Source organism: Leptonotus elevatus, chromosome 5 (genome assembly GCF_054856555.1).
Source record: "Leptonotus elevatus isolate MCC_2025b chromosome 5, RoL_Lele_1.0, whole genome shotgun sequence".
Classification (NCBI taxonomy): Eukaryota; Metazoa; Chordata; class Actinopteri; order Syngnathiformes; family Syngnathidae; genus Leptonotus; species Leptonotus elevatus.
Window position 1 is genome coordinate 733,381 of NC_141243.1, and position 22,673 is coordinate 756,053.

At 41.9% G+C, this 22,673-nt stretch overlaps 3 protein-coding genes and 1 long non-coding RNA gene across 5 annotated transcripts; 1 reads left to right on the plus strand and 3 right to left on the minus strand.

Moving 5' to 3' along the window:
• Positions 1 to 190: 190 nt before the first annotated feature.
• On the minus strand, positions 191 to 3,672 carry LOC147173161 (uncharacterized). The gene is made up of 3 exons (XM_086075516.1): positions 3,385 to 3,672; positions 1,597 to 1,733; positions 191 to 1,329 (listed from the first exon to the last, which is right to left on the minus strand). Exons 1-3 carry the CDS (start codon positions 3,416 to 3,418, stop codon positions 901 to 903), a joined length of 600 nt encoding a protein of 199 aa, XP_085931642.1. The 5' UTR covers positions 3,419 to 3,672; the 3' UTR covers positions 191 to 900.
• Positions 3,673 to 4,409: 737 nt separating this feature from the next.
• castor1 (cytosolic arginine sensor for mTORC1 subunit 1) lies at positions 4,410 to 14,057 on the minus strand. Its single transcript, XM_086075508.1, has 9 exons — positions 13,770 to 14,057; positions 11,110 to 11,180; positions 10,604 to 10,803; positions 10,077 to 10,212; positions 9,487 to 9,613; positions 8,223 to 8,339; positions 7,249 to 7,331; positions 7,075 to 7,169; positions 4,410 to 4,937 (listed from the first exon to the last, which is right to left on the minus strand). The coding sequence occupies exons 1-9, from the start codon at positions 13,880 to 13,882 to the stop codon at positions 4,866 to 4,868; spliced, it is 1,014 nt and encodes a 337-aa protein (XP_085931634.1). The 5' UTR covers positions 13,883 to 14,057; the 3' UTR covers positions 4,410 to 4,865.
• On the plus strand, positions 9,164 to 11,282 carry LOC147173163 (uncharacterized). Its single transcript, XR_015094804.1, has 2 exons — positions 9,164 to 10,197; positions 10,607 to 11,282. It is a non-coding gene; the product is annotated as an uncharacterized LOC147173163 (long non-coding RNA).
• A 579-nt stretch (positions 14,058 to 14,636) lies between the features above and the next one.
• On the minus strand, positions 14,637 to 21,048 carry nipsnap1 (nipsnap homolog 1 (C. elegans)). Of its 2 annotated transcripts, none has more exons than XM_086075511.1 (10): positions 20,889 to 21,048; positions 19,226 to 19,359; positions 18,378 to 18,423; positions 18,205 to 18,299; positions 17,593 to 17,663; positions 17,380 to 17,520; positions 16,451 to 16,482; positions 16,258 to 16,352; positions 15,932 to 16,015; positions 14,637 to 15,365 (listed from the first exon to the last, which is right to left on the minus strand). In XM_086075511.1, the coding sequence occupies exons 1-10, from the start codon at positions 20,933 to 20,935 to the stop codon at positions 15,301 to 15,303; spliced, it is 810 nt and encodes a 269-aa protein (XP_085931637.1). In that variant the 5' UTR covers positions 20,936 to 21,048; the 3' UTR covers positions 14,637 to 15,300. The 2 variants fall into 2 exon arrangements, with proteins under 2 accessions (XP_085931637.1, XP_085931635.1); XM_086075509.1 differs by having other exon boundaries at positions 20,862 to 21,030.
• Between the last annotated feature and the right edge of the window lie 1,625 nt (positions 21,049 to 22,673).

Consider the following 22,673-nt stretch of genomic DNA (forward strand, 5'->3'; position numbering starts at 1 on the left):
ATCGGTTACCATTTTTGTTTCGATTTTTGTGAGGATATTATAGTGTAATTTTGTTGTTCATACGTGTGGCCGATCATACAGTATTTAAAACCGTGGGCAGTATTTTATTTTGAAATGTCTTGATCAGAAGCATCAAAAAGCCCCAAATGGGTCACAATACCGCCAAGGGGTAACAAGCAACAACACGATGTATTCATAAAGTCTGCATTTTAATTTATAACAATAAATAGAGCAATAACATAAGTAAAAACATCAAAATAAATAATCATAATACTGAACAGTGACTATAGAACGACAGTGACCTCATCAGAGGAAAGTGCAAAAGGAACTGCGGATTGGTTCGTACCTGACTAAGCTTGTGGGTCTGGATTCTGAGGCCTTTGGGGGGTTGGCCCAAAGATAGACTTATTGAGGGGAAAATGAGTTCTGAAAGAAGAATAACGGGAATCCACTGTCACCTACTCGATTTGCCCAAACCCTTTGTCCACAACCTGAGCAGAACTCTTCTCATCATACCTCCAGATTTTCTGTGCAACCATGGTACCTGATGAATGGATCCCTTTGAACGAGCTACCTTTTATATTTAAATTCTACTTGGAGGTCTCTACACCCTTGATTTATTGTATCTGACTGCCATCTGGAACTGGACTCTGCTCAAATGTCTACGTCCTAAGGACAGTTTTTGTCCCACAGAACTCAGCAGAACCCTTCACACGCTACAAGTGGCCAGTTCCAGTTCTAGTGTCAAACCGTTTTTCTCCCTCAACCAGGCAGAACTCTCCTCTTGAGAAGTTTTCAGAAAAGCATAGAACAGTAATCGGTAGTAGAAAACGTATCGGTTGCCTCCTCGTGCTGGATTTTAGAGTCCAACAGTTCTTCAAGCACCCGGAGCCCTCCGGTTCACGCGGCCTCGGCAGTGTGGTTGTCGCACAGCCCGTGAGCCGCATTCAGGACCTCGTTGACCTCTGCGAGCCAACCTTTCAGGCCTACGATGACTTTCCAGCCGTAGGACTTCTTGTCCCAACTGTGACTGAGGATCTGGTGCGTTGGCGCTACCGTTGTTAGCAACGCCTCCGGGTAGACTCGCTGGACCAACTGTTTCAAGATGTTTCGCTGGTTGAAAAGACTCCACTTGACCACGGTTAGATGCTCGGCAACGTTGGTCGGGTTGCCCCAATCCCCGATCTGGTAGTCTTCCACCTTGGTGATATTCAGGTGGAACACCTTGTTCTGGGCGTAGATGTCCTGAAGCTGCTCGGAGAAGATGGAGCCCCTCACGTTGTAGTTGGGGACGTTGGAAGGCAGGCCGGTCAGCCCGTGAAAGGTGGTCTGCGGGTGGGGAGGCGAAGAGCGGTGAGTGTGCGCAAAACACATGACACGCGACACACAAAATCTGCCCAGACCGTCGGAAACGACCCGAGCCGCAACCCGCCCCCAAAGGTTTTTACGCTATGTAACAGTCTTTGATTCTTGAAACACAAAATGTATACAGTAAACACTTCCCAAAGTGCTGAACATATAAAAACATTATGATAAAAAACAACAGAGAAGCATAAAACAAATTCAAACAATAACAACATAACTCAGCACACTTACGTATTCGTCGAGCAGCCGCGCCGTCGCAAGGCTGAGCATGCTCGTGATTAGCTTGAGGGTGGAGAAGGCGTCCTGGCAAGTGATGGCGGCGAGGGGCGCCGGGCGACATTGGAGAGCCACCAGCGTCACCAGCAGTGCTGAGCGAAAAAGGGGAAAATTCCCACACGCGTTACTTTAAGTCTTGAACATGAGATTAGACGACGCGATGCAAAAGAATAGTCAATAGTGCCCAGTAAAATGCTTGTGCAAAATTTGTATGAAAATACACTGGATAAATCCATCAAAATTGCAAAATGTGTTTTTTCAAAAAAGTAACATCCTAATAAGAATGAAAATCATTTGTAAGGAAAAATATATATTTTCTTGAGTTAACATTTTTGTTATCAAGGTAGAAATCAAGTTAAATAAAGTGCTTAGGAAAAAAGTAGGTGAAAGTGGAAAAGTATTTTCGAGGGTTAACATTTTGGACATTGAAGTCATTCAGAGTAAAAGGCTTCATGTTTTCATGTATAAAATAAAAAAAGATATTCCAACAAAAGTGGCCTAAGCAATTAGATCAACACCAAAGGTAAGAAAAATAAGGCATCAAAAGTAACTTCCAAGTTTTTTCTGTGCTACAAAATTGTCATTTCGAAAGTAGAATGGAGGTTCGGAACAGTAAAGCTTGTTTTGTTTTTTCCTTCAATTTAAAGTCAACAACGTTGGAAAACAAACGTAGAAAATCCTTTTTCCGGGCTTCACATTTTGAGCATTCAAATAATGCAACAAGCGGCCAGCATGGAACTTAAAGTAGGTTTTGTGCTGAACATTTTGCTTTTTTGATTCATTTCTTTTTAAAAAGCCATTAAGAGTTTATTTAGAAGAAAAAGAAAAACATTTAAAGAGGTGGAAAATTTCTACCGAAACAAACATTCAGAAAAACTCACTTATCAGAAATCTTAGCCGGGTTGAATTTTGAAGTCATGCAATGAGTTGCCATTGAAGGCATCAATTTGTGTCCAATAAAACATGTTTAGCGCTAGCATTTTATTTTTCTAAAAACAATACAAAGTAGAAATTTAGTATGTTCGCAAGAAGCGGAAATTTGGAAATCGTGCACATTTCAAGTCATCCAACAAGTGAGCAGACTTTGAATGGGTTTATTGCGTTTTTCTTTTTTAATGAATCATGTTGGCCTGATTTCTCAGAAGCAACGATAAGGTTTGGCTCAAATGGACCTTTTCATGATAAAAACACACCCCGATAAACATTATGCTTTGGTTGCAAATATTTCATCCTGAAATCTACCATTTGTAGTTATTTAACTGTCAAAAGGGTCAACCTGGTAAACATTAGTAACTATTTGAATTGAAAATATGTTATAGTAAACCATTCAAATTGATGAGAATTTCATTTGCCAAAAAATAAAATACTTATTTGTAGTTCTTCAACTTTAAAATGGGTCAATTTGACCCGGCTATGTTGAATGTTCCAAAAGCATTCCGGCAAACATTTGTGACCACTTTAATTGAAAATATATCAAAGTCAACCTTTTTAATTGATGAGAATTCTCATAGCAAAAAAAATTACATATTTAAAGTTCTTTAACTTTAACATGGGTCAGTTTGACCCGCCCCGCCCCGCCCCGCCCCGTCTATGCTCAGTGTTCCAAAAGCATTGTAATATTTGTGGTATTTTAGCTTGAAAGTGGGTTATTTTGACCCACAACATAACAGGAGGGTTAAGCACAAAGCGTAAAAAATGTTGACCATGTTAATAGAATGGAAGAAATATTTGAGAAATTGTTACCAGAGTGCAGCATCGTTTTGAGCGTGGGCGCCATCGTGTCCGTTCTTCATGTTGCTGCTCACTTGTGTCTCGTGTCTTATATACGAGGAAGTGTCCTCATACGCTCATCATCATCATCTTCCTCATCATCTTCTTCATCATCATCATACTGGACTGAGCACTCCCACAACTGACACACTCGGGAAGTCAAGCATCCGTTCCACTGACACATCAGCAGTGCCGGACCTCCCTTGCACCGGAGCGCTCAAAATGTACTCGCAAATCTAAGAATACGGAGCCGTGCTTCATGTCCACCTCGGTCCCTCCCTCCCATCCCTGAATTTGGGCTTTTTCTTTGGCTTTTCTCGTGACGTCACAAAAGCCCCTTGGCAACAATCGAGCAGAATGTTTGACATTTTTCAGCATTTAAAAAAAATATATATATGAATACGTTGCGAAATGTTCTTTCAACATGTCTATATGTGGCCTTCCAATACTTCTATTTTTATTTTCTAAAATGTTTCTTTTAAAAATCAGATATATTATTTTCTTTACTATACAATATGTCCATTTACATTTTTTAAATGCTTCCCTCTAGTTTGTGCATGATTTTGCCCAGAAAAATCATTTTGTCATAATTTTGGTGTATTTTTGTCTGACATTTGACATTATTTCACATTTGTGTATTTTGATTTTTTCGATTCTATACCGTCAACATTTTTGTATTTTTCTAAATATTTTTGCACATTTCTTGTTTGCTTTTTCCATTGTCTAATATTTTTGTATTTGTTGTCTGATACATTTTTTGCTATGTTTTTATTTTGAATTACATTTTATTTATAAAAATAAATGTGAGAAGGTTAACTCATTCCAATGTCAATCATAATAGTATTTTTTATTTTTTTGACTGATTTTGTTATTTTCTATTTTCTCATAATTTTGTAATATGCGCATTTTTTTCTTTTATTTCATAATTCAGATTTTTTTTTTTTTAATGTTCCTGATAACTGTGGTTGGGGGGGAGGAAGAAAAAGCCACCAACATCCTTCAAGTTTCCATATCGTCACCCTCTTAAAATAATTGCCTAAGCCATTTTTTTGCCTAATACATCTCATCATGATGCAAATTGGTATTTTTTTGTGTTTCCTGAAAAATCTGGGAAAAAAATACCGTAGGCGATTATTTTAAGAAGGCGTCGAAATAATTTATTTTCATGACCGTTACGTTGAGCAACAGTCGAGCTAGTACAAAATGTAGCCCAAAAATGTTCGACTTCAAAAGTTTGTGCATGTTATTGACCTGTTGTTGTTTTTGTTCGTTTTTATGTCCTTACGAAATGCTGACCCATTAAAAAGACGCTTGGCCTCCTCACACGTTTAGGACGTTGGCTGCATTTTTGAGAGGACCGCGTTTAAGAAGAAAAAAAAAAAGCAAGAAAACAAAACATCAGTTGTTGGAGCGCAAGTGCTGGTGGCATCCAAGGCGGAATGGGAGGTCAAGGTTCAGCTGGTGGTCGGGTCCATCCGCTGCTTGTGCAGCAAGTCGCTCACACGAGAGATGTCCTCCTCGGGGACCTCAAAAACACACAAATAATGATTTGCTTTTGTATTTTTTGGTCGAAACCAAAGAGAATTGAGAGGCTTTGGAAGAGCATTTTCATAGCAAAAGACAATGTAAGTCTTTAGAAACCAAAATTGTTCAAAATACTACCTCGGTCCTTGTTGGAAACCCTAAACCCGTCTTGAAACTCTCATTTGAAACCCTAATTTGAAACCCTGTGCAGATTTGTGTCGGTTAATCTGTGCTTTACAGCCTAATTTCAAACCCAAACCCGTGAGGACAAAAGAAGAACGGAATCGTTGCCGCCTTTGTGAAAACTGAAATCTCAATTTTGGAGGTTTGCCTGGGACGAGCGCGAGTAGAAATAGAAACGCACACGCATAAGAGTCAAGGGTAACTTCACTTCACTTTTAAATTTCTGTGGAATTTAAAAAAAATACTCTTGACTAATCCGCTGAGTCGTCGTCCCTTCCCGGTTGTATTTGAATTCGAGATGACGTGACTCACGCACGCTCGTCTATTTCTTGCACTTTCCGCCGTTTTTTTGGAGCGCTGGGTGAGGGACAACCTCAACTTTCTTTAACCTCGTTGCGACAGACTTTCAGCTTTCGCGGGGGTGGGGGCGGGGCTGGAAGGGTGGGGGCGGGGCTGGAAGGGTTCGCCGGTTGGTGGGCTCGTTGCATTTACTTATGACAGTGCGCTAAACCTGCTAAGATGAGTCCAACAGGCGGTAAAAATACACACGGCAGCCTGCTTCCTGTCACCGCGCCGCTTGCGTCGGTCAGCTCAACATCAAAAAAAGGGATCTTGCATCAATAGAACGCGTAGTAGGAACAAAAACACAAGTCGTTTTTTTTCTTGGGAGACATCAAATTTCATCACCATATTTTGTCCTCAGTGAACCATAAATACTTGTTTTTTTGTTTTTGAAAAAAGACAATTTGAAGTTTAATAAGCCTAACTACGTTTCTGTAAACATCAAAGACACGTTGCACTTCATTCAATTGACAAGACCGACCTCTTTTTTGTAAAAGTCAACAATTTAACATTAATTAGGTTGACATTTTTTCATCATCCTCAATGTCCTCAAACCAAATGTCTTTATACATCAAAGTCCTCATGTAAATGTAATGTAAACATCAAAGACAAACGTTAGTCCTCCTTGATCATTACATGTTTTTGCTGACATCAAATACTTTGTCTTGAGCGAACTACAGTCACTTGTTTTGAGCAAAATCAAGATTCATAAATGGGTTTTTGGTGAACGTCAAAGACTTTAGTCTTGAATGAACCCAACCTATGTCGTCAAAGACAACATAGTCTCCAATGAATCAAACGTGCAAGGTTTTGGTAGCATCAAAGACTATTGAGTCTTGAATGATGAAAAACCAAAGAAAATTGAAAGTAAATGAACTTCATGGATGTGTTTTGTAAGCATCAAAAGACAATTTAATGTCTTTGTACAGAAAACATCCTTTTAAGAGGCATTGTTTTGTAAACAAATAGGGTTTTTTTTTATCATCAAAGACCAGACCTAATGAGTACTGTAAAAAAAAAGAAGTTTTTTTGCTACCATCCAAGAAAATTTCGCCCCAATTAACTGAACATACGAGTTTCTGTGAACATCAAAGACCAATTAGCTGTCAACGTAACGACCGTTTTTATGGACGTCAACAAATCCAACAAATTTACCCCAGACGACTTTTCAATAAACTAAGTTTTTGTTAACATCAAAGGCACTTTCAACGACTATGACGTGTTCTTTCTATCAAAGACAATTTTGCACATTTTTCGGAAACATCAAAGACAACGCAACTGCCCCCCCCAACTTAACATTTTCTTTAACATCAATGACAATTCATTCTTCGTGTTTCTGTCAACTTCAAAGCGTCTTAGATGAGTGTTTTTGTAAACCTCAAAGACAGCCGAGCCCCGCCCACTCCCCTCCCTCGCCTGCTGGTGAGTCAAGGCGGCAGAAATGCTTCCGGATGATAAAGCAAGCAAGCAAGCCTTAAATAAGAGAGTGAGTGAGTTGGGTTTTTGAGTCGCATGAAGTCAGGATTGGTCGGCGGCGGGATGGCGGGCGGCGGGATGGCGGGCGGCGGGATGGCGGGCGGTGTAACGGCGTGCGGTGTAACGGCGTTCACTCACCAGAGCGTGGTCAAAGCTGAACGTGCTGATGTAGTAGGCGGAGATGTCGCAGTCGGCAAGCGGTTGCGAGATCTGCGCCACGATGCCGCACTCGTCTGAAAGCAGCCACAACCACACGTCTCGCTCGGGAGGCCATCTTGAAAAGACAGACCGGGCAAGAGAGCGGTCGCTCACCGAAGCCGAGGGGTTGTCCTCCGATGCGCACCATCCTCCAGAGTTCCCCGGACGAGCTGGTGAAGAGGAGATCGGCGGGGAACCTGGGACGTCCAAAACAGGTTTGAGTCGAGGCAAAAAACTTACGGGAACATCAAAGACCATCGGCAAACATCTAAGACGCACATCACTTTGATATTTTGTGGTGTTATTTTGAAACTTCACTTTGAATATGCAGTGAAGCAAACATGCGCATTGCCCCGAAGACGCTGACGTTTTCTGTGAAGCTAACATGCTGAAATATCAAAGAGAACCTAAAATGCATATACGCACTAAACATCAAACACCTTAAAACTATTTGATCCTTTAAATGCCCATAACAGAGAATAAGAATTTCTACTCAACAATGTTAAGTTTAACATACATATTTTCATTTGCATCAAAGACACAAGAAGACCTCTTTCAATTTGTAAACGTCTAAGACCATTTAAACCATTGAACGCATTGAATGTTTTTTTTTTACATCAGAGACAAGTTTGAGACCTGGACGAATATTTGATGGGAGGATTAGCATAATTAGTATAACATCAAAGACAATTTCACCCTGAAGCGTGTACGTGCTTTTTCTGGACACAATAAACTAAAAGCCGCTGATTTTTCTCAACAATTTCATCTTCAATTGCACGTGCTTAGCATTGAAGCTTATTTAGACCCCCCCCCCCCCAAATAAAAAAACCCATCAAAGACACTTTAGAGCAGTGTTTCTTAACCCCACCAGTTCCCTATGCACTTTCTTTATTGAAAATTAAAATGTGATTTATTCTTTTTTTTCTAAATTGAAGACAAGACACATTTGGTTTACGAGCAAACAAAATGAACAGGTCGGAGCGAAACCTTTTTGGAATCCGTCCGGCTCCACTTCACCTTCAGAAGCACTTCGTTAACGTCCCGTGCTGCCGTTCACGCGCTCACGACAGCCGCGATCACACACTTACTGTCTTTGAGCCACCGTGTCCATGACCAGCGACACGTAACCGTCAATGAGGGAGAAGGAGAAGAAGTTGATCCGCTCCAAGTCTGCGCCGGAAGACGACGTCTCGTCTTCTTTGGGGCTGCGAGGGGCAAACGCAAAACTGCGTTGGTGTCTCGATGGGTGGCAACGCTTTCACTTTGCAACGGGAACAATCTTGAGTCGACCCACAAAAGCGTCTCGTGACGTAAACCTCGCAAAGACACAGGAGGTCTGCCGTTTTTGGTCGCAAGAGATTTTCCATTTTGCCATTTCCAGGGAAGGACGTTTTCCAGGACAAAATCCTTTTACAGCTTTCGAAAACTGGTAACATGAATTTGGTAGACATGTCAATCAGGAATATGCAAAAAATACTGAGCTCTTAAAACAATACTGAGCTCTTAAAAAAAATTAAAAATAAAAAAAATTTAAAAAATAAAAATAAAATAAAATAATAATAATAATAATAATAAAAATAATTAAAAAAAATAAATAAATAAAAGGGAATATGCAAAAAAAAAAAAAGCTGAGGAAGTCTGTCATTTGGCCTTGGCACTGACCTTTTAGGGTCAATTTGACCATTTCCAAAATACAAAATGTTGCCAAAATTGGCACCAAATTTGAACTACTTATACAAGATCACGCAAAATTAGGAGAATTTGGAGTTTTTGTAATTTGAACACGGCAGCGGAATTTGATGGTTTGCCCAATCGCATGGATGAAAATTAGAAGTTGCCAGTTGGCAATATTCAATTTGGTTAACATGTCTGTCATGAGCAGACCCACAAAAAAACGTCTCGAGAAGCCATGCCTGAAGAGGCACAGGACGGAGAGGACAGGATATTTTTGGTGACAGATTGGACATTTTCAAAGACAAACTTGTCCTTGAGATTCAAATTCAGCCTTAGCAACATGAAATTCCGTAGATGCAGTTTACACCTGTAAATTACAGGAAGTCTGCCATTTTGGTTTAAAGAAGTCAAAAATGAGCTTGTTGGCCACCACTGGATTTTTTTAAATGTACAATCCAGACGCCGAAACGCATTTCATTTCCCAAAATGGCCTTTTGTAAATGTCACGAGTAGACTGACGGAAAAAAAGTCTCAAGGAGCCGTAAAAGAACCGGGAAGCCGTTTCATCTCAATCTTGTTTCGCGACTCGCCACACACGTGCATTTCATCTGTTGCCACGTTTTGAGCTGCAGCGCCACCTTGTGTCCTGACAAGGCCACTGCAGCCCATCCGTCTCACCTGCTGGAGTAGAAGAGCACGTCGATGAGCGTGGTGGCGATGGAGGGCAATGTGTCCGGGTCCAAGGACATGACGCAGAAGCGGTTCTGGGGGATGAGCACCGGGTGAAGGGTGCAGGCCGGCACGGCTGCCGACAAAATAATAATAATAATAATTTTCTTTCATTTTGACTCGTCGCATTTGCCCAAATTTTTTTTTTCATTTCTGGAAAGACGTCACCATCAAAAGCCCTTCAACTTGATGCAGGATTCTGTGTGCTTTGTTGGCAATCATTATTTCCATTTTTAATTGGTAATTGTAAAAAATAAAAAAATAAAAAAAAATTGAAAAATACAGCTTTTTAGAATTCTTAGGATCCGAATAAAAAAATTGAAATACGGACCACGTTTGATTTAAATATTTATCGGGCCCAAACCAGCAAATTGAATCAGCTGATATTAGCTCTACCAAAATCAGAAACGATTTGGAGTCTTTTTTTAAATACACATTAACGACCTAAAACAAATATGATGGCATTGAAACATTGACTCGAACCGCCCCCAAAAAGGTCAATTTTTGCAGATTTTTCCCTGTTGTCAAGTTAAGCTGACCTTCTTTGCCGTTCTTGTGGAGGCCGTTGGCGACGTCGTGGCCGCGGACGAGGAGCGACTCTCCTCCGACTTCGCGGAAGATGTTGAACTCCTCCTCCAGAGTGCTCACCACCACCGGCAGGTCTTTCTCTCGCACCTGCATGCGCAAAAACAGCGGCCCATTCACTTCACTTCCGCGCACAACAAGACTTCTTTTTTTTGCTCGTGGGCAAATCTTGGCTGCTGACCAAAAATGCACCTCGATTGACTTTCCGACAACTTTTGAAAGCACACGTTCAACTCTTCAGTCTTTCGATACTTTTGGCACATTTCTCAAAAATGTGTACATTTTTCTCTAAAGTTGGGTTTACTCTCTCAGGTTTTCCTTCCAAAAAATGCAACTTTCATTTTTTAAAGCACATTTTTACTTCAAAGAATGATGCATTTGATGCATTTTCCTGTATATTATTATTGACCTCCGCCCAAAAAAAAATCCAACTTTATAAAATCCTTTTCTCCCACACAAAAACAAAAATCCGTGGGCTGACCAGGATGAAGTCGGTCTGATATGTGGACAGCATGAAGACGGAGACGTGCTGGCGGGCGAGCGGCGCGATGACCGACTCGGCGACCTTGGTGACGCCGGCCGGCTGCGAGCCGAGCGAGGCGGAGGCGTTGGCGTCCGACAGCACGTTGAGCGGCAGCCACACCGAGTCCTCCGCCTGCAGCTGCGACGAGGCCTCCAGCTCTGCCCACAAGATGGCGTCAATCGTCAGAGCGAGACGCCACACGGCAGACACTTTTTAAGTGATGTTGCTTTTGCACACACACAATTCTTTTCCGTTCATTCCAACTTGTCTTTCGATAGGCCGAGTTAATCACATGACTCAATGAATGGAGTTAAAAATAGATGAATGCGTGATTAAAATCATACGTCATTGGAGCGCTAATATAAATACTATATTGATCAATAATCATATTATTTCCCATACTTGTTAGAATACAGAGAGTAAAAGTAAACTGCCGTTTGTTATTATTATTTTTGTTGTTGTACCTTTGAAGCCCTCCTCATCCAACACGACTGTGAAGTTCTCGGGGGTCTCGGTCATACTGAAGAACTTGCATCTGAAAGAAGGATTTTTTTTTTCGATTCAAAAATGACATCGTGTTGTTTTCCATTCATTACTATTTAACATACGAATGATACAATAAACATTCATAAAGGAAGTTATCGCATCTGGTGGTCTTTTTCCAAAATGTTTTTTTTTTTTTAAGTCATTTATATCGCGAGGAACTTCCTGTTCCTGTCGGCTGTCTGGAGTGACTGCTTCCGTTTCAAAACATTCAAGCAAATGTTCCACTCGTGCCTTTCCACCTTCATCACCGACTCCTCGATCAGCTCCTGTTGACGCAGCATCAGGAGGTGCAGTGCCTTGCTCAAGGACACGCCGTCAAGGTCACAAGGGTTGAGGCTCAAACCCGCAACGCCCCCCCAAAAAAACAATGGATAAGACTAACAATGTAAGAGTGTAACGATTCATCTGTGTTCACAATAAACAAATCCTCTTGGTTTTTTTACAAACCAATAAACTTATCTTACCCCACAATATCCGTCTGCAATCTAATCATGGCCGAATATCACGAATATTATCAAATCAACCTACAGCCATGACTTTCTGTAGATGTAGAAAACAGGATTAAAGGATTTCACATTCGATAATCAGCAAAAATCAGGCTGTTCTTGAAACGCTTCCTGTTTTCACTTTTCTTCCTTCAAATTTAGGTCAAACTAAACGATGTGCCACCATCTAGTGGCCAAATGTGGAATTACATACAAACTAAATAAGAGGCCAAATAGTTAAACTGTACAAAAACAATCCACAAAATAACAGGACCGCAAACCCGAAACACACGATCAAGTAAAAATAATAATAATAATAAGCACAATCATAACAAGGATTTTCCACACTATTTTTTTTTTTATATTGATTTGAAACAACTCTGTTAATAGTTGAAACCATGACAGCCACTATGACTGCTCATGAATGCGTGATAGAGCGCAAATGGCGAACCGTGATATGGCGGGAGAAAAGTGAAAAAGGATGTGGAAGACAACAATAGTTGGCCTATCTGGGCCAAGCAGAGAAGCCCGAGGGATATCCACGAATTGTTGCACGCTTTCACGCTGGAAACGGCCACAAGAAAAACATTTGTTGTGGATTTTGTTTTTTCTCTGCCTGAGATGAAAAGGATGCTCCACCCTCCAGTTCCTGCGCAGCCCGAGCGACCGCTGACTCGGCGAATTCTCGCCACCGGCCCACCGTGTGCGTTTGTGCGCGTGCGTAACAAACAACGCACGGCCGAGCGGCTGTGCTAACTCGGACGATGCATTGTGATCCTTAAAGTTGACCTTTCACCTTCCTGTTGGTCTCCTCTACCTTTATGTTGCGTTTGTGCATGTTTTGACCCTTGTTTTGCTTTTACGTTACATACGTGTACACATTCTTGTGCTTTTCCACTTCCCGCAGGCGTCCAGACACTTTTTTGTCCACAAACCGGCATTGAACACGAAACAGGGAGGCCATTTAGTCCATGTCATTTCCTGCACTCCACTTATGGGAGTTCCTCTCTAATGAATGGAAAAGGGGCCCGGAAAAGGGGGAAGATAAAAAAACAAAAAAAAACAGAAACAGGCTTTTCCTCACTGGAACAACTTTTGGATCATTAGGAAATAATACACGTGCAGCTGTTTCAGTTTAATTCATAAAGTACAGACAGGCTCTCGCCAGATATTTCTCTTTTTCCTCTCTTTATTTTAATGTTGGGGTGAACTAAAGCGCCATTTTTTGCAAGTTACGCCCAAGGCCAAAATTCATGTAAATTCACCAGGCTAAACTAACAAAAGTTTGTCGATTTTTTTTTTATAACGGGAAAGTCCTCAAAATTTTCCCCTAAAAAAGCAATTTAAAGAGCGCTCGTTTTGTTTTTATTGACAGCATTAAATTTGACAATTGAGCAACATTATACTTTGTCAACATACCAACACTAAAGAAATACACTGTACAATCAGAAATTCCAGTTCAGTTAAATTATAATAAAGATTACACATGAACATAACGTTTTAGTAATAAAAAAAAATTGAAGAATTCCCATTTCCCACCTTCCACGATTGCAGCATGTTAACGAATGGGGGCGCACTATTGCATCATCACAAATCAGGGTCTGATTGGCTCACCTTTTATGTTCAACGCCCAAGAAAGCCAATGGGAGTCGGTGGGCGTGGCCTCAATTATGAGCAGGTGTGCCACATGCAAACACTGCTGTATTCGCAACCACGTGGTAGTAGTACATCTCACACTCACAAATTAAGACGGGACAGCACACAAGTCTGTCAGCCTTGTTAAATGCGTAAAGTGGACCCACCAAAGATTAACTCAGCGGGTAAAACATGTCGCGAAAGTTAAACAAAAATTGTCCATCATTGTGAGACTACGCAGTGACGTAAAGAGACGAGAGGCGGTTTAGAACACAAATTTCCCAGGTTTAGGGAACGCAGCACAGTCAGTCGCAGCCTTATAAAAACATGAGATGTTATCACACGAAGTACACATTTAATTTGGCAACCTGGCACGGCGGCAGCATCACCAAATATGCACACTGACGTAACTTCTCCCAAATGTTCCGAGGGGAGAAAATCAACAAGCTCTCGCTTACCGTGTCCGGCGGCGGAGGAATATCAACTTGATCAGCGCGTGCGTGAATTGCGCCAGGCCGCTCTTGGTGATGCTGGTGACCCGGAGCCGGTGGTCCAGAATGTGCAGCTCCATGTCCAGACGCTAGTTAGCACTTGACGCTAACCAGTAACAACAACCACTAACCGTGCACACCCACAAACACTCGCATTTGCTCTCCGCGGGATGAAAAACATCCGACAAGCCCAGCCAGCGCAACTAGCGTATATTCAAATGAGCAAAGGCAACAGACACACCCCCTTCCCTCCTCTTAAAGTAACAGTGTATGATTATGCGCTCTCGCCATCATGCTTCACTCAAACTGCAGACGAGGTGGAAAAAAATTGTAGTTAAATCAGTCTCTACACAATTACAAGTAAAAAAATAAAATTAAATAAAAAGAGTAATAGGTATTGAGTAAACTACGTAAAAGAATAAAATATATATGCTATATTATTTTGATAATTTGGCACAACTAAGTTAGCTTAACATGTATGCTATCAAAACGTGTTCATAATGCTAACATTATCAACTGACCTCCCAAAAAAAGCTAAATTAGCAAATGGTAACAACTGAAAACACTTTATTTTTTTCCCCAGATGATTATTTTTAGAAAAATAATTTAATGGCAGCAGCTGCTGGTTTTTATGCTATCATAATACAACACACTTGCCACAAACCGTTTCATGTCTATTCTCATAAAGTGTACAGAAGCAAGTAGAGATATTTGTTTTCAAATGGAGTGAGTAAAAGTAACGAGTCAATCCCCATCCAAATTTCAGGTTGTTAAGTGAACCATTTGCTCAAGATCCGACCATGTGGAGGAAGTCGGTAAGGCATGACGACAACGTGGCCTGTCACACAGCTTTTATTCTGACGGACACTCACAGGCATGAAATTCTTTACGGGGAAAAAAATTGAAAGACCATAATTCATCATTTCAAATAAACATACAGAAAGACAGACACAAATCATACCAGATTTTTCATGATTCGGACCATAGAATCATAATACAAATGTAGCCGTTTTCCCTGAATGAGAGGCACTTAATTGGACATCAACTGTGCACATACACATGCTGGTCACTTCATTAGGTACACCTGCATAAAGCAATGAGGTATCAATTTACCACATGGTGGGGCGCGGTATCTCGACAGGACATAACGTTGTCTACCATAAAAGTAGTGCTTTGACACTATCTTAGGGCGTCTTGGTACCAAGGAACTATTTTGAAGTTGGGAGAGGAGCTGAATTGAGAAAGGCCGTTAACACAATCTACTATAAAAGTAGTGCTTTGCTGCCATCTTGTGGATGGTATCAATTACTTGTGGAGCACTGTACTTTACAGAGCTCACCATGTATTTAAAAAAATGTGGCACATGTAAAAACTGCGTCTGTCTCTGTATGTCTACTATTGGATGTCATAGATGGCAGAGGTGTACCTAATATTGTGGCCTGGCAGTGTGGAAACAGTGTTGTTGTTTGCTGTTGCTGCTGCCTTCCAGCATGCGCCGTCATTGTAACGGAGAACTGGAGGTGGGAATCATTATCCTGGACTCCATGCTCCTGATGAGAGGCACTGCAATGAACACACAACATCAAAGCCAAAAGGTAAGCAGAGCTGCAGCTTTGTGTTCGCTTATGATAAGCGGCACATACACGAATGCTCGGCAAAGTTGTTAACATGGAAGGTAGATGTGGGGCTATTTGTGTATGTGATGACTGTAAATTGTCATTTGGCAGCTCGCTGATGAAGTGCTGCCTCCCCAAGGGAAAATACAAGCAGTTCATTTATTATTTTTTTTTTAGATGGTTTGAGATGAAGTAGCCGCTTGTTTTCCCGGCGGTCGTCCTGGTAACAAAAGCCGCGACATGCATTGTCCTCCTTGGGGAATTTGGACTCATTCGATCAATTTGTCTTTGCGCGCTTGTATCGTTAGATGCACGGCAGCAATCAGTTTTGACGCAAAGTGGCATTGGCAGTGAGTCTCGGGTAAACGGCACGAAAGCAACATGCGCCTACAAAAGTGTGAACAGGAGCAGGTGCAGCAGACGGCTCGCACCACGGATTGTAACGAGGCCTGAAGATGCTAGCGTAATGTTAGCATTTTGAGCCGAGCGGGTGGAAGTTCGTGGCGGTCGTACCCGTGTAGTACACGCTGGCGTCCCATCCCTCCTTGCGCCACGCCGAGTTCCTGGTTTCATCTCGAGACTGGAGGCTTTCATACGCTGCCACGTAAGCACAAACCAAAAATTAGGTTTATAAAGTAGCATGCTGACGAACATACAAACACATTTTCACCATTCAATGATTTTGTTTGAGAACACATCTTCCCACCGAAGCGTTCTGAGCACCATGCGGTGTCGGAAGCGTTCAGTCCATGTACCATTTATTTTTAAATAGAATATTTAATAAGGGACAAAGACGTATCCTGTTGATTTTAAACAAATCAATCGAAATAAGCGCTCACCCCAGACGTGATGGACGACGTAGAGGTCGCCGATCTGCGAGAAGAAGCCGCCCACGGCCTCGTTGTTCTCCTGCCGGAACTTGATGGCCCTCGCCCTGGTCAAGACACACACGAAGGCCAAATTGGCGGTCGTGGAGCAGGAGGTTTGTTCCGTGCTCAGGTGTCAGGTAAGAGTGAGGTGGGCGGGGCTTACCAGTGGTTGCCCCATTCGATCATGGTCCCCGGCTTAAAGCAGAAGAAACATTAGTGAGAAGATGCTCAGAATAGCTTTAAGGTGTGTGTCGTCCCCCCCCCCCCCCCACACACACACACGTGATTGTTGAGAGGCTCTTGATTGGGGGGGGAAACAAAAACATTTGTCTGCAAAAAAAAGAACGCTTTAGGACATGATGAACGCCTTCACTAATGCTGAAAATTATTATTTATTTTTACAGATCTGGATGGAAACACTTTTTTCTACAAGAATTGATGGTAATGCATTTGTCGGGAAAATTGATGGAATTATTTTTTGTACTGTTTAATTATTGTTGGGGTTTTTTTGTGTGGTAGTTTTAGCGATTTAAAAAACCTAAACAACAACTGAGCAATTAATCACATCCAAAGGTTTGATGTTTCTATGTTGTACTCAGCAACTTTTCTGAAACGGATTCAGTCACCATCGATCTATTTATCTGTCATCGTTTCCCGTTTTGTCATATTTTGCTGAAACACAAAACGCCCTTCATGAAAGAATCATAAAATAATTATTTTTGAGAAGTTGAAATTGGAGGATTTGGACCATTTTAAATTAAAAAATGGCTCTAAAAGATGACTCGATTATTAAAATAGTATAATCAATGAAATTGGACAGCTCTATTTTTAACTCAAGTGAATGTTTTTTATGTGTGTTTTTTTTTTTTTTAAAAAGTTCTGTAAATAGGGGAATAATATTATTAGTTGGCTCAAGGTCTGTGCAGGTTTAAGCAAGTCAATGTTTAACTTTATGATTTTCTTCAGTCAATGAAATGTGAAGACCCCCCCCCCCCCCCCCATTTACAAAATGGCACCACCAGAAGCGGAAGTCAACATTGCCCATTTTTCTCCAGGACCGAATGGGGAATCACGCAAACAGGTCGAAGCTACCTTGAGGGAGTAGCTCCTCATTTCGTAGATGTTGGGTCCGGGTCTGGGAAGGGGCTCGTTCCAGAAACTGAACTCCAACAGCAGCTGATTGCGCCTGGAATGCAGCATTTTTGCTCGCTCTCTGCGGAATTCCAAATAGTCCTGCAGACAAACGAGGGCGTGTGTTGTCATAGCAACAGCGGACACGCCACCGCGTCACGACGTTGACGTTACCTCGTCGACTTTGAGCTTGTTGAGGCATTCGGTCAAGGCAGGGTAGCCCCCCCTGTAGCGCCACAGGTGAACTGCAGAGAAGCCATGCGAGGGTTGATTGCTTTTTATATATATACACGATCCGAAACACGTTTAGCAATCCTGCTCACGGGGGCCTCTCATGTCACATTACTTTGAGAAAAGAAAAAGAAGACTCGCCCGCACGCTTCTCCAAATATCAAATAAAGCACATTCCTAACACATGAAAGAGAATAAAAAATTGTATGCAGTACTTGAAGACCAAAATGTTGATTTCACTTCAGGAAAGGCCGCTAGCTTAACGCTAACTCCAAATGAAACACAATAGACAGGCTAAAGAAAACTGGCATAAATGTGAGTGGAACAACCAATCACGGCGCAACTTGTAAACGTCAGGTAAACCGTGATTGGTTGCTACCTGAGCCCTCCAACACGTCGGAAAGCGTAAGAAAAGATGGCGTGAGGACCGACAAAAACTGCGGATTTGTGAAACTGATCATATTTGCACATAGGCAAAAAAACGTTGCATGCAGAAAAACTTCATTGCACTTAAGTGCAAAAATTGTGAGCGTTAAACGGGCCGCTGTGCCGCACCTGCTTGGTCCTGCTCGCCGTACCAGGTGTTCCAGCTTCCGACCACCTCGCACGGATAGTCGCCGTCCTGATGGAGCCTTTTTTGCACCTCGGCCCTAAAACAGTCCAAATAGCAATCGGGACGCGTTCACACTGAAACTCTGCCAACAAAACAAGAAAATGTCAAGACTCACTCCAGGTTGTTATAAGCTTCCAGGCATTCGGGTTTCACGTTGTGAACTGAAAAAAGAAGAACCAGCAGATGTTTCATGAACCATGAGTGTACATTCACGTCACATGAAAAACATTCTACTTTGCGCATTTACGTTTGCTAGCTTAATGCTAACACACAATGCAAAATGCCTGAGACGGGCTAACATATTTAGCCTTCATATCACCAAAGGTGAACACAAAGCAAAGGTTGGCTTCATATTACGTGACAAAATCGAAGTAAAGTCGACCTCAGGTTGTATTTTACTGCCCCCTGGTGGCCAAGGCACGCACACTAGCATGAATTCAAGCATGAAATCATGATGCAAAAGCTGTTTTACACTCTTGAATGATGTCCTTTTTAGATGGTACAATAATGTAAAGTGTTATTTTTTTCTGATAATTTTTTTTTATAACATTTTGGTTGGAGTTTTTTCGGGCTCTGGAACAGATTAATAGCATTTGCATTCATTTCAAAACGGAAAGACAATTTGAGATGCGAAGCGTTTTCAGTTACAAAAACAATCAAACAGAAAGTAAAGGGATCAAATCGATGTATAAAGCAAATGAGCTGAGTCAGTGTTGTGCGCGCGTCTTTAAGAGGCGTGGCCTCGTGACGACGTCGTTAGCATCTGGACGTACGTTTTGTCCTATTGTTCTCATTTTCTATTTGCGCGTTTCGCCGTTTGTCCCGTTCACCAAATGGCAACTGCGGCTCTCCTTGCCCACATGCCAGGGCATCAATGTTCTGCAATTGATCCATTTCCCCTCCCGCTTGACTCGAGTGGCGGCGCGCCTGAAGCTGGCTGCTTGTGGCTGTGCGCGTACCTACATTGGATTTTGTACAAGTTGCTGGTCTCCTGCTTGGACAGCAGGTTGGAGTGGGCGTCTTTCCTGGCGTCCGCTTTGTGCAGCGAGGAGGAGGCACAACGGAACCAGCGACCAACGGCGCTCTCGGATAACTTCCTATGGGCCGGCAGCAGCATGGATGAAAGAAAGATCTCGGTTTGTATCGCGTAATGGGACGTTATCATAAAAAAAAAAAAAAAAGCAAGGAGTCTCCATTTTTACGGAACAGAGGCACCCCAACAAGCTCCTCTGTAACAGGCTCCACCCACGGTTTTGTTGCGTGGCTCATCATTAAGGTGGTCAGCTTTACAGATGTCAAATCGACGTTGCATTCAAAGAAGTAAGTCCCTCTTATACGGTTAAGGGTGACTCTTCACGAATGCACATTCGTGCATGTGCTGCTGCGGGCCACAGCTCACGCCGAATCATTTCACACCGTGACTGACTTGATGACTTCACTCGACTCACTTGAGCCAAAGGTTCAAGTTTGCACGTTCCCCCTCAAGCCCTGTCAACTGAAATATTCTTTTTGTTTTTCATCTTGACAGATTCACAGTCACAACGCTCGCCAAAGGAAATAAAGAGCAACGTTTAACTTGGTGTTCACTACAACTACTTACAAAGCGTGCTGCAAAGCATTGGTGGCAAGTCGCTGTCACTGGGCGGCCATGTTGGGACAGGGCTGCTCGAGCACTCATAACGTTCCAGTCAATGGAGCACCGACTTTGAAACTCTACCAAACAAAAAAATAAACAAAAAAATAATAATCCGAGATTTAAAAATCCAGCCAGAATCAAAGCCATGTTAGGGTTTGTAATATAATGGGTTTGTAAATCCTTCAAGAATTCAGCGAGTTACAGGTATTTCAGTGGGTTGTTATTATTATTATTATTATTAATAATAACAATAATAACAACGTGACTCGGGGCAGAGCGGGATCGAACAGCCGGCCTTCCGGTTACTGGCCTCCCTGAGCCACGGCCTCCACATCCTAATCCTAATCCTAATCATCCGCGAGCAGTCCCCTGTCCCAAGATGGCCAACCAATGGCGACCCTGCCGACTCCGCCTTTTTCTACGTAGCGCACAGGAATGTTTATTAAAAAAAAAAAAAAATCAATCTTGTGAGTGTATTGCTTTAATTGAGTCCTATAATTAGCCAAATGATCGATCAGTTGTCCTGCAAAGCAACATGTAAGGCAAATCAAAAAACGAATGTGTGAAGAGAGAGCTACTTGAAGTCCAAGCTGCTTTTGTGGCGCTTCACGGGGACAAAGTTCACAAGTCCAGCAAATGATTATATCAAGTTCGCTATGGCCGTAGAAAACAAATTCAAATCAACTCTTGCACAACATAAATTATGACGTATATCGGACTGGGGGGGGGGGGGTCAAAGGCACGTACCGATAAATAAATTCGCCCAGCAATTGAACGCTGATCAAATAATATTGAAAAACGCGATTTTGAACGTGAACAGGTTGACTCGATGTTTTTCGTTGGTTTTTCTCGAAAGTTGCCAAGCGGCGAAACAAGCAGGAAGGAAATGAACTTGCTGAGAAAACCCGAGCATGGAGAGGTTCGAGTTGGTTTGTACAAAACATGACGTGACGATGAGCTCACCTGCCCGCTCGACTCCCGGCAGCGTACCTGCATAGCACGTGTCCTCTGGACCGAACCGAGCCGGTCGACGCCATGAGGCTGAGGAGGAGGATTGTGAAGGTGATCGTCCAATGACCCCACCTTTTTGGGGCTCGTAATCTTAACCTGACGCGAACTCGAGTTAATGTTTAGTTTCGTTGCTGTCAGCTACTCGCCGAAAAGGGGGCGGGGTGTCACGTGACGCGGGTCGGGTCAGGCGTAATCGAGGGTCACAGTCCATCTGATGATGTAGTTATTGATCGTCTTGTCTTCATTGACCACAAGGCACCCCCCCCCCCCCCACCCCCCGCGACTCTTGTGAGGACAAGCGGTTAAGAAAATGGATGGATGGAAATTCACTTGTGTTAAACATAAGGCCCGAGGGCTAGAACTGGCCGTCAGAATGCCCAATGCAGCCCAGGGGGATGCAATCATTTTTGTAAAGTAACATTTAACATGTGCACCACTTTTTAACTGGTCTTAAAATAGGTCAAAGGATAAATGTTTATTCTAGCCCCGCCACACACACACACATACACACACACACACTTACCACACTAAAACACATGACATGACACCAAGAACTTGATTTAATAGATTTTTTAAAAATTATTATTCAAACAATTTCAGTCAATAGTTCAGACTTCAATCATTGCACAGTCCACACACAAAAAAAACACTTAAGCACAATAAATGTTCTCACATTTCAAAGTAAAAACAAACAAACCAAAAATCCGATCAGACACACAACTGACCCACAAAATTCCCTCCTTTTCATTCTTCGTTCCTACACAGGCAAACTTTTCATTGTGGAATTCACTTTTTTTTTTTTTTTGTGGCAACATTAGCCGCATTAATTGCCTTCTCGTCAGCAATTCTCAATTTTTGTCACCCCGGGAACCACATTTTCCTTTTGTTGCAAAGTCACAACCCTTTTTATAAAAATACAAGTTAAACGCATTGTTTAAAGGTATGCACAAATGAAGACTGAAAACAAATAAGAAGATAAATAAATAAAATTCAAGTTTGCTGAAACTTTGCAGCGGCATTCCTGACATATTTATAAATGATGGTGAAAATGTAACTGAAGGCGATACTCCGGCGTACTCGCAAATACGTACTCGAGTATGTTCGAACGTCCTTGTGGCCTAAATGCTACAAATAGAATATTTCCCATAATGCCATGGGGTAATACTTGTGCATGCGTGAAAAACACTTTTTGAGAAATTGGCTGAGATTATACCAATATGTTTAAAAATTAAGTTAAAAAAAACATTGTTTATTTGTACGGTTATTATGACTGCAGTGCGTGATTTAGGTTTGGCATTTTTTCCCCAATAAGACAACAAACGGGGTATTGACCTATTTTTACTTGAACATATTTTCTATTAAAATGGTTGCTAATGTTTATGGGAATGCGTTTAAACATATCCGGGTCAAATTGACCCGTTTCCAAGAGAACTACAAACGGTGGTGTTTGAGGATGAAACTTGTTGAAAATGACTCATTTGAAATCTTTGCAACAAAAGCGGTTCAATCGCGTTTATCGGGATGTCTTTTTGGTTTTCTCATAAAACATACCGTGGGTCAAATTGACCCGGGAAAATGTAACTGAAGGCGATACTCCGGCGTACTCGCAAATACGTACTCGAGTATGTTCAAACGTCCTTGTGGGCTAAATGCTACAAATAGAATATTTCCCATAATGCCATGGGGTAATACTTGTGCATGCGTGAAAAACACTTTTTGAGAAATTGGCTGAGATTATACCAATATGTTTAAAAATTAAGTTAA

Bases quoted from the DNA above. Each gene is read 5' to 3' on its own strand.
- LOC147173161 (XM_086075516.1), bottom strand. From the start codon at position 3,418: ATGGCGCCCACGCTCAAAACGATGCTGCACTCTG. The intron at 1,734-3,384 runs GTAACAATTTCT...TTTTTCGCTCAG, and splicing joins CAAAACGATGCTGCACTCTG to CACTGCTGGTGACGCTGGTG. The intron at 1,330-1,596 runs GTAAGTGTGCTG...CCCCACCCGCAG, and splicing joins CGCGGCTGCTCGACGAATAC to ACCACCTTTCACGGGCTGAC.
- castor1 (XM_086075508.1), bottom strand. From the start codon at position 13,882: ATGGAGCTGCACATTCTGGACCACCGGCTCCGGGTCACCAGCATCACC. The intron at 10,804-11,109 runs GTACAACAACAA...TCTTGTGGGCAG, and splicing joins GGATGAGGAGGGCTTCAAAG to AGCTGGAGGCCTCGTCGCAG. The intron at 7,170-7,248 runs GTGAGCGACCGC...GGCTGCTTTCAG, and splicing joins AGGACAACCCCTCGGCTTCG to ACGAGTGCGGCATCGTGGCG.
- nipsnap1 (XM_086075509.1), bottom strand. From the start codon at position 20,935: ATGGCGTCGACCGGCTCGGTTCGGTCCAGAGGACACGTGCTATGCAGG. The intron at 18,424-19,225 runs GTAGGTACGCGC...TTCTTTTTTCAG, and splicing joins CAACTTGTACAAAATCCAAT to TTCACAACGTGAAACCCGAA. The intron at 17,521-17,592 runs GTAACGTCAACG...GTTTGTCTGCAG, and splicing joins ACAAGCTCAAAGTCGACGAG to GACTATTTGGAATTCCGCAG.